The 17,621-nt window shown below is 42.0% G+C and overlaps 1 protein-coding gene across 1 annotated transcript in view; it reads right to left on the reverse strand.

Moving 5' to 3' along the window:
- Nucleotides 1-17,377, reverse strand: part of LOC122539941 (SWI/SNF-related matrix-associated actin-dependent regulator of chromatin subfamily D member 2-like) — a 45,384-nt gene extending 28,007 nt beyond the window's left edge. Inside the window, exons 1-8 of the mRNA XM_043675139.2 lie at nucleotides 16,741-17,377; nucleotides 12,543-12,730; nucleotides 10,271-10,313; nucleotides 8,745-8,867; nucleotides 7,550-7,669; nucleotides 6,260-6,355; nucleotides 4,554-4,655; nucleotides 2,497-2,658 (exon numbers count right to left, since the gene is read on the reverse strand). Of these exons, the coding sequence (XP_043531074.1) occupies nucleotides 2,497-2,658; nucleotides 4,554-4,655; nucleotides 6,260-6,355; nucleotides 7,550-7,669; nucleotides 8,745-8,867; nucleotides 10,271-10,313; nucleotides 12,543-12,730; nucleotides 16,741-16,911 (1,005 nt within the window). The 5' untranslated portion in view covers nucleotides 16,912-17,377. The remainder of the gene's footprint in view (nucleotides 1-2,496; nucleotides 2,659-4,553; nucleotides 4,656-6,259; nucleotides 6,356-7,549; nucleotides 7,670-8,744; nucleotides 8,868-10,270; nucleotides 10,314-12,542; nucleotides 12,731-16,740) is intronic.
- Between the last annotated feature and the right edge of the window lie 244 nt (nucleotides 17,378-17,621).

The raw sequence follows: 17,621 nt of genomic DNA on the forward strand, positions 1-17,621 counted from the left end.
GCTTTATTGACAACTAGGCTATTAAGGGTTCTGTGTTTACTACTGACTTGGGACTCCTTAATGAAGGGTTCACATGGACTCCCATGTTAAAATTGTGCTTACGTAGTTCGACTCAGATGGACTGATCCAATTATAAATAAAATATGACTGTCCAAAATAACCCAATGCAGCATAAAGCAACAACTCAATTAAATATCACAGTAAAAATGTTGCTAACTGGCATACACTGGAATTGGTGACACTGGTAAATCAAAAATGCTGGTTGGGCTATTGCAGTTTTTGGTGGTGGGAGAAAATCGAACAAAAATACATCCTGACATTTACTACTTGTAGTAGATCTCTCCACATGGGCTCTGTGGAGAGTAAAAGTACTTCAACCGTTCCTTTTACAATCAGTTCAGACTGACAATGTAGGTACTGAATACAGTAACAGTGTCACTTGTGTTGGGAGGTCTAGATGTGTTGGGGAGAGGGAGATATGGGACAATTCAGCTGCTGGTAGAATGGTGGTGGGTTTTTATTGTGGTTGGACTTAGACAAGAGCACCAACCTGGGAATAGACCGAACAGTCAGACTTTAATTTCTAAGAGTCGAAGTTCCTAAATTCAGCCTTATTGTGTGAGTGGTAGCACATGAAGTCTGTGCAGAGGGATTATGTTAACCTGATTCAAATGTGGCACTAAGAGAGGCCTGGATTATATTGCATGTATTGTGGTTTCAGTTGGTGTAAGACCTTCTGAGAACATTGTGAAAGAAGCAGTAAAGTGATAAAAGGAAATTCGGCTGCATTGATGAGAGCATTTTGGAGGTACTTTATTGTGGAATAATGCCTTTTTCTTCTTTGTCAGGAATGTCCAAGTACTCAGCTGGTGGAATTGTGTGTGTACACAAGGGTGGGAGCTGACAGCAGAGACGTATGGAGCATTAAAATTCTTTATTCAGCACTTATCTTGAAATGCTAATCCTGAAAGATCATGGTGTTCTGATTGAGAATTTATCCATCAAGTCTTTTTCAAAATCCTCAGGCTGACAAAAGAGAATAGGACTGACAGCCATGGCTTTGAATCATAGAATCCCTTCAGTGTGGAAAGACGCTATTTGGCCCATTGAGCCCATTCTGACCCTCTGAAGAGCATCCCATCCAAGCCTAGTCTCCCACCCTAACCCCACATTTCCAATGGCTATGGAATTAACCTGCACATCCCTGGACACAGTGAGGCAACTTAGCATGGTCAATCCACATTGTTAAGAGTTCAGGGCTTCATACTAACCACTGTGCCTGTGCTGGCTCTTTGGAAAAGCCATAAACATTTACAGCACAAAGCAAGGCCAATCCGCTTATCGTGTCCACGTCTGTCAACAATGATACTAATTCCTTTTTCCGTAGCCCTGGAGTGTCTGGTAATGCAAGTGAAAATCTAAATATTGCTTAAATGCTGAGAGTTTCTCACATAACCACCCTTGCAGGCAGTGAGTTCAGACACCCACCGAGTTAAAAAAAATTCTTCTCAACTCTCCTCTTAGCCTTCTACCACTTTAATCTCGTGCCTTGTTAGCACTTCCCAAAGTTCAATAGCACACACTGTTTCGGGTTGAATTCCATTTGCCATTGCTCTGCATATCTGAGCGATATTGTTCGCAGTTTACATCTACCCTCCTCTCTATTGAACATTCTACCAATTTTAGTGTCATCTACAATCTTTTTGATAATACCCCCTATGTCCAAATCATTAACATTCACCACAAATAGCAAGGGTCCCAGTACCAAGTCCCACAGAACCCCACTGAAAATCAGACTTTCAATCACAGTAACATCCTCGACCATCACCCTCTACTTCCTGCCTCAGCCAACATGCCACTTTGTCTTAGATTTCATAGATTCATACCTTCTTGACCAATCTTGACCATGAGGGACCTTATCTAAAGTCGTCCTAAAGTCCACAAACACTCATTAAATGCATTACCCTCATCAACACTTCATGGTTACCTCCTCAAAAAATCTAATCAAATTTGTCAAACACGGCCTTCTGTTAGCAATCTGTTCCATTGCCTTTTCTCTTCAGCCCTGGCTAGTATTTCCTTTGTGAGATCTTAATGTATTTTTTTTTGTCCAAACTTGCAGCACATAGATTCTTGAGAAGAATTGGACTTTAGTGTAAAACACAGGAATGAAAACATTGTGTTATTCTAACAAAAACTTGGGAAATACCAAAGACTGGATCAATGCTTTGGAATATCCTGAGCCTTTTACTGGTTTTATTTTTGTACTTCCTTCATGTTTCATGTGGTTTTTGCCATGCACTGACTGCTCTCCAATATGCCTCTGAACTTAACTATCATTTCTGAAGCTTGCAACAGCAACTTTCAATCTGCTTTTCCTCTTGGAGAAATTTCCCTTAAATCTCAGTGGCTCTTCCTTCAAAGTTTGAGGTGAGGAACTCACAGCATTAGTGATCCTCTGCACACATACACTGCAGGTAAAAGCTATCTTCTTACCTGTTTGAAGTAGCGATTGCAGTTGATGTATTCTTTTTCATGGCTATCTTGCAGCTTGTTCTTCTTTATGTACAGCCACAGTGCCTGCATGATATTTGCCCGTGTCTGAGTGTGGACACCCAGTAATCGTGCCAACCTGGCGTCCAGTTTGTACTGTGGGGGCTGAAATGGAAGGTGTTTTTATAGGCGATCCTAGGCTGCACGTTTTGTTCAGTTTCAGAGATTAGTCAGGAAATACCCATAAAATAATGTAACAGAGAATCACATGAAATGAAACTGCCACCCCTTTGACAAAGCCTTGACTGCAGACTCAGAACAAGGCAAGTCCCATTACCAGCAAACAAATACACGTTCTACTGTACAACAGCTGAGGTAGGCAGAAGTGAGGACTGCAGATGCTGGAAACCAGAGTTTAGATCAGAGTGGTGCTGGTAAAGAACAGCGGGTCAGGCAGCATCCGAGAAGCAGGAAAATTGATGTTTCGGACAAAAGCCCTTCATCAGGAATGAGGCAGGGAGCCTTTGGGATGGAGAGATAAATGGGAGGGGCGTGGGGTGGGGCTGGGGAGAAGGTAGCTAAAAGTGCACTAGGTGGATGGAGGTGGGGATGAAGGTGATAGGTCGGAGAGGAGGGTGGAGTGGATAGGTGGGAAGGAAGATTGACAGGTAGACCGGTCATGAGGATGGTGCTGAGCTGGCAGGTTGGAACTGGGGTAAGGTGGGGGGAGGGGAAATGAGGAAACTGGTGAAGTCCACATTGATGCCCTGGGGTTGAAGGGCTTTTGCCCGAAACGTCAATTTTCCTGCTCCTCGGATGCTGCCTGACCTGCTGTGCTTTTCCAGCACCACTCTAATCTAAACAGCTGAGGTAGGTCACCCTCAGAGTAACATGATCTAACCAGTTCTGTTCAGTGTATAGAAGGGGCTGGAATGTTATTTTCTTTATAAACAACATGATGAGGTTTCCTTCATAATCCTGCAGCTTTCTGGCCCAACAATACTTTCTCATCCTCCGGTTAAGTGACTAAGTTAGTGCTCTGTCTGTGTTTCCCAGCTTATAGTTCTCTTACCATTATGGTGTGACTCCTAAGCAATGGCTATTTTCTTTTTTTACTTGTTCAGGGGATGAGGATGTCACTGGCTAGGCAGCATTTATCGCCCATCTGACTAAGAGTCAACCACATTGTTGTGGGTTTGGACTCACAAGTAGGCCAACCAGGTAAGGATGGCAGTTTCCTTCCCTAAAGGACATTAGGGAACCAGATGGGTTTTTTTGGACAATCGACAATGGGTTCATGGTCATCATTACACTCTTAATTCCAATTTTTTTAAAGAACAGAATTCAAATTCTACCATCTGCTGTAGCAGGATTCGAACCGAGGTCCCCTGAACGTTATTTGGGTCTCTGGATTAACAGTCTAGCGATAATATTGCTAGGCCATCACCTCTCCCTGGTTTTGTAGCTATTTACAAATTAAGAAATCTTAAGATACTTCTAATCAAGACAATGAATGCAGGTAGTTACAAGTATTTGACTGACATTGCTTTTGTTTAATTTGGGTACAGCACTGTAGTGGTTCATTAGGGATTAGTAATTGAGAATATGTGAGCTCCAACTCTACCAGATAGAGGTTTTGAACTCACATTTAATAAACAAGAAATAAAAAGCAGACACAAATATGAAGGGACTATGAAGCTGTTGGACTGTTACGACAATCTAACTGACTTACTAATCTTATTAAGAGAAGGAAAACAGCCATCCTTGGCCAGTCTAGACGATATCTGACTCATATTTCTCTTAACAGCCTTTTAAAAATTTACTCTGTTGTTATAAACAGCTGCCATAAAGTTGTGGAAAGAACCTCACTGTGTGGACTATGGTAATATGAGAAAAATGCCCACAACCATCTTCTTAGATCACACTAGGAGAAGTAATAAATGACACCTTTCCAACAATGCCCACATCTTGAAAATACAACTGCAAAAATAGCCTCATACAAGATATTAGTAAGTACTGCCTAAAGTAGCTTAGGTTCCATTGAATTAAGGAATTCCTACCTGGTGGTCCAGCATCAATAGCAGGGTACACTTCACATTCACATCTCCTGGTCTCTTCACCTGAAAGCCATCAGTCTCCTGTGTTGTGGGCATTCGGTGCCACTGTAATCCAAGAGATACAAGTCAACTTATACAGCACATCTAAAGAATTTATAATTTTTTCTTTTGTAAGTATTTATATCTAAGTGGGCAGTGATCTCAAGCCTCTGCTAATGCTTCCTGTGCCACACAAGCCAGTAACATGTCTAATTTCCCTAAAGTCTGTCTAATTAGTTTGGTCAATGTCTGGGGGGGCAACTCACTCAAAACATAATGAACTGCATTTAATAATCCAGCAACAAGCACAATTTACATTGTATACTAAGAGAAAAATGTCCCAATGCACTTCGTAAAGGTCTAAGGAAAGAAATAGACACTTAAGCCAGGAAGGAGTGATTAGAATGGACAATTAGTTGGTTGGTTGGTCAAAGATATCGTTTTGAGTAAGGATCTCAAAGGAAGACAGAGGGAAATGGAAGAGCAAAATAATTTTGTGTAAGTATCCCAGAGTGTGAAGCAAAATTAGTTAATGGCTCAGTTGTCAATGTTGGGACAAAGGGATTGGAAGGGTTAATCTTTGAATGAGGTGATTTCAAGCTCAGAGGAGAAAGTGAGGAGTGACACCAAGAAAGTGGTTAACAAGAGCATTATATCTGAGGTGCCAGAGGACTGGTGCACACAGAGCAACCTATTCCAACTGAATGCCTGAATAGCATTTCAGGTGTACTTTTACTCGGTGATAACATCTGGGCCAATAAAATGCACCAGGTCTCCTTTTGTGAAGGTTTTTGTTCACCCCACCAAGGAGTGGCACACATTGTAAACATCACCTTGAGATTTTTAATGGTGTCAGTTGATAATCTTTTCCTTTTCTCACTGTTTATATTCACCAAGGTCTGTGTCTACACATGACACTCAACGGTCTAAAACCTTCTGCTGAGCAAACATACGATAGCTGTACTGAAAACTGCAGGGTTGCTATTATAATCCTTTTTACTGTTTGGAACATAATATAGATCCACAAATATGAACAAAAGCAATATGCTCCACAGCCTGGGGCTGCCAGCTCTTTTGTGCAGTATTAATTTTGCTAAGAAACATTTGATTCCTCTGAGGAAAGAAAAAAAAGAGGGAGGCAGTCACAAAAGCACACACACAGGGTTTCTCACCTCCCACAATAGGAACAGATGGGAGTCACTAGCACACACATAGTAGCAGCTGTCAAACACATTGGCACCTTATACAGAGTGATCAGATTAGCTTTGTGCAGGGCAAAGCAAATGGGATGAAAGCCAACAAACAGGGAACTTTATGAAATGTGTCATGGTGACTGATATTTAATGTACACAGTGAATGGGTGAAGGAGTAGCAGTCACATTATGTATGTCTCCTGCTGTATAACTGGTTATCTAGCTGGCTAAGGATATCACATTCCCATGTTTTGTGTTGGTTCTTGTGATATATTACCCTCCACGCTGCATGTTTCATCTTTAATATTAACGAGGTTTGCAGTGGCCTGGTTCTGCATAATTATCATACCTTTTTGGCAGTGGAAGTTTCCAGATTATCAATTTTAGTGCTTCCTGCGCAGCCTAAGAGCGAGGGGAAATCACACTGTGATCTTGTCTTGTTATTTAACAGAATTGTTGCTAAGTGGTCAATCTTACCTCCACCAAGTGATTATCCGGTCCATAGAGATCCTTGTCCAATTCGATAACCAGGCTCTTGAAAAAGGATGAGAATTTCCTTTTCACTTTTCCAGGCTGTGAAAGGAAAATCAATCCATTTAAGTTGCCTGGTTAAATGCACTTCGGCTTATAAATGGGCATATTGCCAAGGTAGGATGTTAACTTGCTATGAAAGCCAGTCAAACCTACTCACTAACTTGCTACTAAGGGAATTTGAGAGTGAGTCTTCCATTTTCTCTATCTCGCTTGGACTGTGCTCCATGCCAGCATGGCCAAGACAAGGAACTCACTGCAACAAATACCTTGATTGTAATTATGTGCTCTTACAGTTTTGTAGCATTGGTAAACTGTTTCCCTGTTCCACTATGTTGTTTCCATTTTCAGAGATGTTATACAAATCAAATTGAGGTCATTTATTACAATTATGTACAGGCATTTTATTTTCAGATGGCTTTACAAAATATACAAAGTATAGTTTATGAATCTATTCAAGTAAACATTACATGTTATTGCAAATAACATATACCTATTGCCGTTTGGTTTTGAGGTTCTGTTAATTGTCAATTACAATGTTTATAATTTAGACATAATCTCACAATTGGACTGAAGTCTTAAACCCTCTGCTGGACAGTCACTACTGTGATCTAGTATCAAGTGTTCACTAAACTCACCGTTAACTAGCTATTAGCCAGGTATTAGTTAAACCTTTCATAACAGGCATGTATGCCTCCAGTATTCAGTTAAAAGAGCTCTAATATACAAGGCCCCCCAGCAGCTTCACTGTGAAATCGCCAAATATTCTATACCAAAGATCCTCATAGCACTTTCCAAACCCATGACCACTTTTATCTAGAAAGACAAGGGCAGCCGATACATAGGAATGCTGCCTCTTCCAAGTTCCCCTCCAAGCCACTCAGCATGGAAATATATTGCTGTTCCTTCACTGTCGCTGGGTCAAACTCCTGGAATTCCCTCCCTAATAGCATTGTGGGTCAACTCACAGCAGGTGGACTGCAGCAATTCAAGAAAGCAGCTCACCACCTTCTGAAGAGCAACCAGGGACTGGCGATAAATGCTGGCCAGCCAGCCACGCTCACATTCCACAGATGGAAAAAAAATTTAAGTTAAAAAAAAAATGTTAAAATGCCCATTCACAAGCAAACACTGTATTCTCAGACTTATGAAAAGGGAGCAATCTTTCTAATTCATACATATAAGACCCATCATATGGTACAGGAAACAGTTCCAAGACAGAATAATCCCACTCACATCGTCAAGTAGCTTTCCTTCCACCCGAAGCTCCCATGATGCAATAGTTTCTCCTTCATCACCCTCCGGCTTGGCTGGAGTGAAGGTGTTTGAGATGTAGATCCTCAGTTTACGCTTTTGCTGAAATTAAGAAAACACCAAGTGTTTCAGAACCTTTCCAACGGGGACTTCTACCAATGATAAAAAATTTTGGAAGCCTTGGTGTGGAAGGGGGCACTGTCAGAAAATATGTGATAGAGACAGAGAAACTGGAAAAATGAAAAAAGGAAGTGGATGGGAAGTTGTAAAGTTAAGGTTGTGAAAGAACCAACCAAGATCATCTGCTCCAATCCAGGGTCTCCTAGTCAGGATGATTTTGGCCAAATACTTGACCATGGCTGGTCCTAGGCTAATCTATGATTGAGGCGGCATGGTGGCTCAGTGGTTAGTACTGCTGCCTCACAGCGGCAGCAAACCAGGTTCGAATCCAGCCTTGGGCAAATGTCAGGTAGAATGTGCAAACTCCACACAATGTCTGCGTGGTTTCCTCTGGGTGCTCCAGTTTCCTCCCATAGTCCAAAAATGTGCAAGTTAGGTGAATTGGCCAAGCTAAATTGCCCACAGTGTTAGGTGCGTTAGTCAAAGGGAAATGGGTCTGGGTGGGCTACTCCTTGGAGGGTCGGTGTCGAATTTTTGGGCCGAATGGCCTGTTTCCACACTGTAGGGAACCTAACCTAATCAAAAATCTCCTTTTCCTCCAACTGAGCAGAAAACAGTAACATCCTGTCTTCAGCAGGTCTACATACCTGACCTTTTAAATGATGGTACTAAAGAGCTGACCCAACCCAAATGGAAAAGAAACTCACAACCTTGTGATTGGCAGCAAATCAGCTCTTCAACCTTAGACGCACGGTTGATGCACTGGTGGATACTGTTTCCTGGAAAACTCTTAATCTGGTCAAACACTGAACTGCCAGTGAGTCAACTCATTTAAAAATCACTTCTGTGAATGTTTTGATTTCGTGGCCTTTGTCTTGTGACATCTTTTGTTAAACACGGTTGTATAATTGCAAGACACTGCTGATGCATGACAAAGAAACATGACCATGCATAATTGAGAACAGAGAATGAGAACATAGGAGCCTATCGATTAAAGCTTAATAGTTAATAATCCCAAAACAAATGCAATAGAATTGAGCCTTTTGACGTGCTGTACCATTAAGGGTTTCTTCATAGACTCTTGAATCTCCAGCCGTTTCCTCATGATTGTCTGATCCAGTTTGCGCTCAAAAGCTAAGAGGTCCATGTAAGCTTGGGATTCAGGGACAAGCTCTCGGATCTGTAAAGTAAAAGTTAACAACATATTGAAGCTGCTTTGGACTGAAACAAAAACAACCATACAGTAACAACTTTCTTTCTGTTGTTGCTTGTGAGGGGTTTCATTTACTGTTGCTTACTGTATTGTTTTCACTGAGCACACTAGAATAGTCCGTGGTTCCAATATATCATTCCTTGAAAATGCTAAAAGCCTTTTGATTTTTATATCGAGGCATGGAGCACAAGGCAATTGCTAGGGTGCAATTAGCTTACTATGTGCAAGTATGGAATGCCCCATTGTGGAACAGAAGACAGGGACTGGATTAATTCTTGGGCCAGACATCGGAGACTATTTCCATTGAAGCACCTTAAGGTGAAGAGATGTTTTAATCGAAGATTTTTTCCAAAAAACTATGAAGGGTTTTAATAGGCAAAAATAAGATAGACTATTTCCTGTCTTAGGAGTTGGTATAAAATCTTCCAATTTGTAGAGAGGAGCTGAGGTAAGACCAGTTTTAACTAAAAAGAAAATGATGAGACTCTTGTCCAAACAAGTAACCTTTATGACAGCTGACTTCATTATCACAATGGGGCATCTTTCCTATCGCTTTCTTATTTTAAGAAACTACAAAACCATTAAACAAGTTTTCCTGCTTTACGCTTGGCTGTAGTTTAATCCTAAAATTTGCAAACAGGTAGAAAAATGACCCCTCCCTGATACCACACAGTCACCATTGTAACAAGTATTTACCATTGTAGCTATTAAGTCACAAGGTGTGCGATCTATTAATGTGGGAGTTTGGTCAAGTCTTGGCACTGACACCACTTGACCACAAGACATCTTTCTGCAGGGCCATCCATGTAAGCACGAGGAACAGAAAAAAAATCTGCTCTAATAAGGAGAACCTGTATCCCTGCATTTGGCATGCAAGGTAATCTCAAACTCAGAACTGTTGTGGCATGGAAGGAAACCATTTGGCCCATCATATGCCTGTACTGGCTCTTCAAATGAGCATCATGACCTCGTGCCAATCTCATGCTTTGCCCCCATACCCTCGCACATTATTTTTATCCAAATAATCTTCCACTGCCCTCTTCAGTGCCCCAATTGAACATGCTTCCACCCCACTTCCAGGTAGTACAATCCACACTCTCAACAATTCCCAGAGTGAAAAAGGTTTTCTTCATTCTTTTTTAAATCCCTTTAAATCTATGCCCTTTCATACCTGTTTATTTTATAATCCAAAACGGAATGTCCTTTTCTACTCACGATTTGAAACCCCCCATCAGATCTCCCCTTAGATATTTCTCCAATGAGAACAGTCCCAACATCTTCATTCTTTCCCCATAACTGAGCTTTTTCATCCCTGATATTATTGTCGTAAATGTAAACCTGCAAACACATCTGCAGTATTCAACACTTACCCTTTGTGGTAGAATTTTGTCAGCCATTTTCCGTCTCTTGACACTGTGGACAGCAAAGAGACAGAGTTAGGTAACAATTAAGACTGATTGAGTAAATATATGGCTTTTAAAGATCAAGTGAACATAAGAATTTATATTTGCTATACTTGATTCTACTACATTTTAAATTTCCTTTAATTATTGTGTGCAGTAAAATCCTGCTGCCAGTGAAAGATACATTCCTGGTAAACCTCACAAACAGCGCAATCGAAAACACTGAAGACGTCATATGATTGCAGGGAGTTGGATAGGTTCCAACCATCCAACATTTTGATATCTACAAACATTACTTCAGTAAATAAATGCGTTACCAATGGAGTACAGTACAATAACATGTCCAAAATATAAATCTCAGGCATAGATTCAATGCTAACTGCTAGAATGCAAGGCAGAATGGATTTCTTCACTTTGCGCAGAAACATTGAAGGGACTTGCCTAAATGTCTCTGATGACCTGGCAGGTTATTAAAAGTGCATAGCAACCCAATTCTCGGCTATTGCACAAAAGCGGAAGTGTTCTGTCCTAGAAAGCCAGTTCTCATATGAAGTAGTCAGTTTTGGGATGAAATCTACTGATGTGTAGCATATCCTAAGACAACCACTGATACGTGAACACTGACACAGCAATGGGTATCATGGTGCAAAGAACGCTGTGCAAATAGGGAAGATGTGAATGGCAATACCTTACTCAGCAGAAATGAGGAAGTCTTCTCAGAAACAAAGACTTTGTTCACTTTTGCAATCAGCTGTAAAGCAATGTATAGTCACCATAGTCTTACCATAGGGCTGCTCTCTCATTAAAGAGAGACAACTGGTGGGTTTAATCTGAGGGTCATCAGGCTTCAGGTGACAGAAGTGTCCTTCATGGTCATCTCGGCCGGTGCAGGAATTGAACCCATGCCATTGGCATCACTCTGCTTTGCAAACTAGCCATCCAACCAACTGAGCTAGCTGACCCATACAGTAAAGTTAATTTACTCTTGACCATATTGAAAACTGACCAGCACAGAAAAGGGTCATTGTAGAATGTCCATTCAAACCACAAAGTATTACCACGGCATTGGAGTAAATTTAGCAGTACGATACACAGTTCACTACTGAATAAGGATAAAGATAGTTCTGAAGAACAGTCAGTGAACTTGAAATGTTAACTCTTTTTTTCTCTCCACAGATGCTGCCGGGAGGCAATGCCAAACCACTGACCAACTCGGAAGCCCATGGTCACCAATCACCAATGGTACTTGGAGTGAGACATTAGAAAAAAGCATTAGGGGTTGGTTCACCACAGGCAGAAGTTCAAGCAGCAAGCCTTTCAGCTATTCCATGATAATCAGCATTATGCATGGAATATTCAGAGAACAGCAAGGTCCTGAGTTGGGTGGAGGAGAGCCAAGATTCTAGTTCATTGCTTTTAAAAAACCGATTCCAATTGCCCTGGTTTCTAGCAGCTGGTAACCACTTGATTTTTGACAATTTGTAAGATTTGCTAAACATGGCCACCAGGAAGACTCTTTTTCTCTCCAAATCCTTCCCAGTGGTACAGATTTAGAGAACAGGCAAGTATGTTTAGGGTTTTCATCATCACTAACATCCTACTGGGGCTGTGTGTTCCAGCACAGCTGCACTTCAGTTCCGTTTCAGGCATGAGACACAAGATACTGAGTTATCTGTCAAGAGTGAGGCAAATCATTTTTGAGGTGGTTTTGCAAAGGAAGCCAGCCTAAATTTAAATAAACAAAAGAAAATTAAATTAACTCACATTACTTCCAGATTTGGTGATTACATTCTTGCTTTTTTGACAATTTTCTGGTCTCTTTTCTTCCCTGCCCTCTCATAGAACTGACTCCCTGCTGGGCCAGTGTTATGTAGATAATCGTTTCTTTCCAAGGGTATTAAGCTGCACACTTACAACCTCTCACAGTCACTGGACAAGCAGTCAGGAACAAAAAGCTTGGCAAATTTTCTCCGCCAAATCCAAAAGAAGCAAACCAACTGCCATACCCTATCACTGCCAATACTAAGATCAGACAAGTTGACATAGACGTGGCAATCATGCTACAACCTTCTTGGTTGTGTGTGACTCATGTGTGCACTGGATAAATGCAGACACACTGGGAAGCCCCAAGTTATAAATATTAAAGCATTCCATGAACTTGGCCGTTCTCTCTGACTGCTGTGAATAAATGCTTTGTTTTGTGTACGCAGGGACCCGGTGCACACTTGCAGTTTCTTACCCTCTCCCACGATTCTGCATTGACTGTGGAGGCTGCTGCTGTGGAAGCAGACGTTTCCGGAACGGGTCCATCATTGGCTGCGGGATACCTGGTCTCATAGCAGGGCTGCCCATGAAAGATGAGCCAGATGGCATGCCCATCTGCATTCCTGGCATTCCCATGCGAGCTCCTGGAGGCATCCCTCCTCGCTGGGGTGAGGGGAAAGAGGAAGGGAGAAACCAGGAAAATATATATTATATTATAGCAAGCAGGCAACATACTTTCTCTAATAGATATTTTATACTAGTCCCAGGCAGAAGTGAAAATGGAAAGATGGTGGTTCTTTTCACCTATGTCTTTATTGATTATGACAACTGAACAATGAACTAAAGCTTCATACCTTCGTGTGAGGTACTTTAATTTGGTTCTATAAGTTTACAGTATTATCACAGCCCATCATTAAACTACCCCACCAATCTCTTGGCCAGTGTTATAAATGGGTGATATAGGTACAGAATCATACAACTACAGAATGATTGCAACACAGGTCACCATTCAGCCTGTTGTCTCTGTGCCAGCTCTCTGCAAAAATAATTCACCTGGTCTCCTGTCTTTGCTCCATAGCCCTGCTCTTCAGTCTACTAACTAATTTTCTTTTGGAAATTCTGCACCTCCACTACACACTCAAGCAGTGCATTTCAGATCCTTACCACTCGCTGCATTGAAAGGTTTCCTTCTTGTCATCACTGCAAATCTTCCAGCTTTGTTGTAAGACCACACAAACTTAGTCCTTCCAATCTAAGTTTGAGCTCCAGCGCATTTTCATGCAGTAAACTTGGACTCTAGCAAGTTAGCCTGTCTGCGATCAATAACTATCAATTCGGAAAACCTATAACTCTCCCAAAGCTTATTCCTATTGCAATGTGAATCACAAGGACCTTGTATCATGGTAGGAATGTTGCTTAGAGAGCCAAACTCTCTTACATCTGGGAATAAAAACTCAATAGTTTAAAGCACAATAGTTTACAATCTGATATTCTCAATAGTTTTCTGGGACTTTGGACAGCTTCAGTCTATCTATTGTTAGCAAACAGGCTGCTTCCATTCTCTACAAGTGTAAATACCTTGCTAATTCTTCCTAGTCTTGAAAGACTTTGAACAAACAAACCATCTAGGCTTGATGTCAGGAAGATTTCAGAACAAGTCATATGAATCACCTTCATTTTACCTTAAAAATAAAACCCCAAAATACAATAATCATATAAACTTCATAATTGTTAACAAGCTTTGTTGAAACAATGCTTATTCCAAATAAAAAGTACTGTTATAGGGACCTTAATCAGAACAAGCTGTCCCTGTCTTTTCATGTAGAACAAGTTGTCATGGTTCTGCTGAGGTATCTTCCCTGACCATTATTTTCTCAGACACTGGTTCTCTTTCCTGCTCTCATCATGAAATAAGACTACTTCAATAACTTTGATCACTATTCCCTCACTGTCACATGATCCATCTCCAACTCTGTACTTCCCTCAATTGTCTGTCTCAGTTTTGTGAATTGACTATCATCAATTAATATCCACTATCATACAACTGATTCTCTTAGTTAATTTCACTTTAATTCCTTTCATTTAGATTCCTAGGACTTTATTACATTCTCTCAGTTTTTCCAACACATTTGCATCTGTACTGAAGATGTCAGCTTCATTTTATAGTTTCTGGTATTGTCCTTTTACCAAAGTTCTTCAAAATGGTAGGATTCCTACCACTGTATTTGACAAGGCCCTCATTTCCATCTGTTCCACTAAGAACATTTTTCCTGTCACCCCTTCCCCTGCCTTCAAACACCAACAATATTCAAGAAGGTGGATGCTACCAAGAACAAAACAGCCTGGTTGACTGACACACCTTGACCATTCACTTCATCCACCACTGCTGCATAGTGGCAGCACTGTGCACAATCTACAAAATGGATGACACCTACACACCAGTGCTTCTTCGACAGCAAACTTGCAACCTCTACCATTTAGAAGGACAACAGCAGCAGATGCAATTGAACACCACCAGCTGCAGATTCCATTCCATACACAGTCCTGACTTGGAACTATATTGTCATTCCTTCAGGGTTACAGGTCCTGGAACTCCATTTCTAACAGCACTGTAGATATCATTAACCCCATGGACTGTTGGGTGTTAAGAAGATTCTTCTCAAGGGCAATTGAGGACAGACGATAAATGTTGATAGTCAACAGTTTGTGAATGAATTTAAAAACTAACGATAGAGCTCCTTTTGTTTCTTAACTTCCATTTCACCGTGTTCCACATACAAATCCTCCACTCCAGCAGCCTACTGACCCACTCTCACTAGTATCTTTACATATAGATGAGGAAGGACACCACTTCAACTGGAACCACACATCCATCCTAGGACAAGCCAAACTGAGACACACACGGGAATTCCTACAAGCATGGTATTCCAACCGGAACTCTATCAACAAACACATTGACTTGGATCCCATTTACCACTCATTGAGAAAAGGAACAGGAAATTATGTCACCTCAGGAAATGACATCACCAACCTATACTCCCCATCCATATAATTCAAATACTTTATATGCCCTGTCCTTGCAAGACAGATCCCCTACAATCCCTTGTCCTCATAATCAAAAGTCCCTACACGCTCTATCTCTATAATCCAAATCCCCCACGTTCCATTATCCCCATAATCAGGAGATCCTCTATGCCCACCCCGATCATCCAGATCTTCCATATAGCCTATGTCTCTGGAATCATAGAGTCATAGATTCATACAGCATGGAAACAGATCTTTGGTCTATTCTGACCAAGTTTCCCAAATTAAATTTGCCCCAATTCAGAGAAGGTTCCCTAAGATGATCCCTGGACTGCTGTAATGTCTCATGGTATATTCCAGTACCAGACGGCATAGCCTCAGAACAAAGGAGCACCAATTTAGGACTGAGATGAGGAGGAATTTCGTCTCTCAAAGGAGAGAATGTCTTTGGAACTCCTTGCCTCAGAGAACAGTGGGGGCAGAGTCCACATGTACATTTAAGGCAGAGATTCTTGATCAGTCGGGGAAATCAAGGGTTACAGGGAAAATGCAGGAAAGTAGAGATAGGGAATTAAGTTTCAGCCATGATCCTATTGAATGGTGGAGCAGGAGGGGCCGAATGGCCTACTCCTGTTCCTTTTATTTTACAGTTTTATAAATCCAGCCACCCTGTCCCAGATATATCCCCTCACTCAGACAATTCAGTTCTACTACATATTTTGCCCCTGCAATCCAGATCCCTTACTTCACCTGGTCTGTATAATCCAGATCCCCTACTCCCCCTTCTCTCAATAATGGAGGTTCCTCACATGCTCCTGGTCTGAATAATCCAGATCCCCTACTCCCCCCTTCTCTCAATAATGGAGATTCCCCACATGCTCCTGGTCTGTATACTCCAGATGCCCCTCCTCCCAGTGGCCCTATAATGCGAGGCATGTGATGGCGCTCATGTGCCTCTCCTCAGTTACAGTACTGACCACGTGTAAGACCATGGTCCGGGAGGGTAGGGGTTGTGTGTGTTTTTTTTTGCTGAGCCCCCGGGGGGGGGGGGAAGCTTCTGCAGATTGAGTGGTGACCCACCCCAGTGTGTGGGCGCCCCGGGGCTCCTGGTGGAGAGGGAGCTGGAGCTGAGTCTCCGCGATCGCGGAACAAGCTTTCTGGATGCGACACTGAATGCGGAAGTAAAGCAAAACGGGAACAACAACACGTTAAAAAAAATAATTGAGCAGGGAGGATCGGGGAGGGAGCGTTTAGGCCGAGTTGCAGTTAAATTTCAACCATCAAAGGAAGAGAACTATGTATCTGTCGAGGTCAGCTCTTTCCCAATGTGAGCAACACCAGAGAGAGATACACAACAGCAGCTAACTCTTTTATTCAATAAAAACAATCACCTTTAGAACTGTTTCATTTCTCTTGCACGTGTCTAAATCAAAATTTTAAAAACTACATTAATCCATGTTTCGCCGCTGCATAAAGTATTTAATGATAAGAGGTTAAGAAACAATTACAGAAAAAAAGGTGGGGACGGTGGAATCGATAAAGCGGTGAGTCTCAGTGCTTTCTGATCGATTGGTTCAGATGAATAAGGGCAGAAGTTGGAAAGTTTGGCATTGCTGGTGAGCAGTGGGGTTTGGAGGGTGATTACTCACGTTGTAAACGCCGCCGGGACCCATCGCCCTGAAGCCTGGAGGCTGCTGCTGGAGGTTCATTGGCATTCGCACCGCTTGTCCTGGCATCGCATTCATTGGGTTCGCCCCCAAGGAAGGATTCAGAGGACTCCCTGGGTTCATGGGGTACCCTCCGCCTACTCTTGTCGCCATTTTTTTTCAAAGTGGATGCATAAACGGACACAAGCAAGAAATATAAAGCAAAACAAAAGACAATCTCACTCGGCGCTAACAACTCTCCCTCCAACAAAGATCCCACTGACTCAGCTGTCACTTGGTACAAGTCACTCACTCCTCCAATTGGTGGCCACAAGCGTCCGCGGCTCAGGGAGATGTCTCTGGTTTCACTCCACAAGTATTCCTACCGGCTACGTTAACGCTATTTTCTTTTAAAACAACAAAGCACACACATTGCATTTAACAACAGGCACAAAGGTGGCAATGTTTGGTGTCATCATTACCCATGAATCTGCTGGAGAACTATAAGCCCCCATTTCTGCTGGCACTGACACATTTTCTAAAGTGTCTCAAAACCAACAAAATGTCTAAAGATAAAGATCAAGAGTGTTTTCCTCTGTCTCTCTCTCTCGCTACACTCTTGTTTGTTGAGAGCTGCGCCTCCCGCCCACTCTGTGGCTTTGGCAGATGGGTGGGGATTGCACTAGCAGGTTAGCAGGGAACTCAGACTGCGCGCCCTCTACCTACACTGAGCAGGAGCACTTCACCAGGCAAGTCTGAACAGTGTGCTTTCGGAAGGAAGCAGAAACTCTCAGCCTGCGCCAGGTAAACTGCAGTCAGCAGGACCTCTGTTAGACTGAGCCCTCTGTCTGGAAAATCCACCACACATTTCCTCAGTTGTTTCT

The sequence above is a fragment of the Chiloscyllium plagiosum genome, unplaced genomic scaffold (assembly GCF_037043375.1).
Source record: "Chiloscyllium plagiosum isolate Xiang-an unplaced genomic scaffold, Cpla_swu_hap1 HiC_scaffold_32, whole genome shotgun sequence".
In the NCBI taxonomy this organism is placed as follows: Eukaryota; Metazoa; Chordata; class Chondrichthyes; order Orectolobiformes; family Hemiscylliidae; genus Chiloscyllium; species Chiloscyllium plagiosum.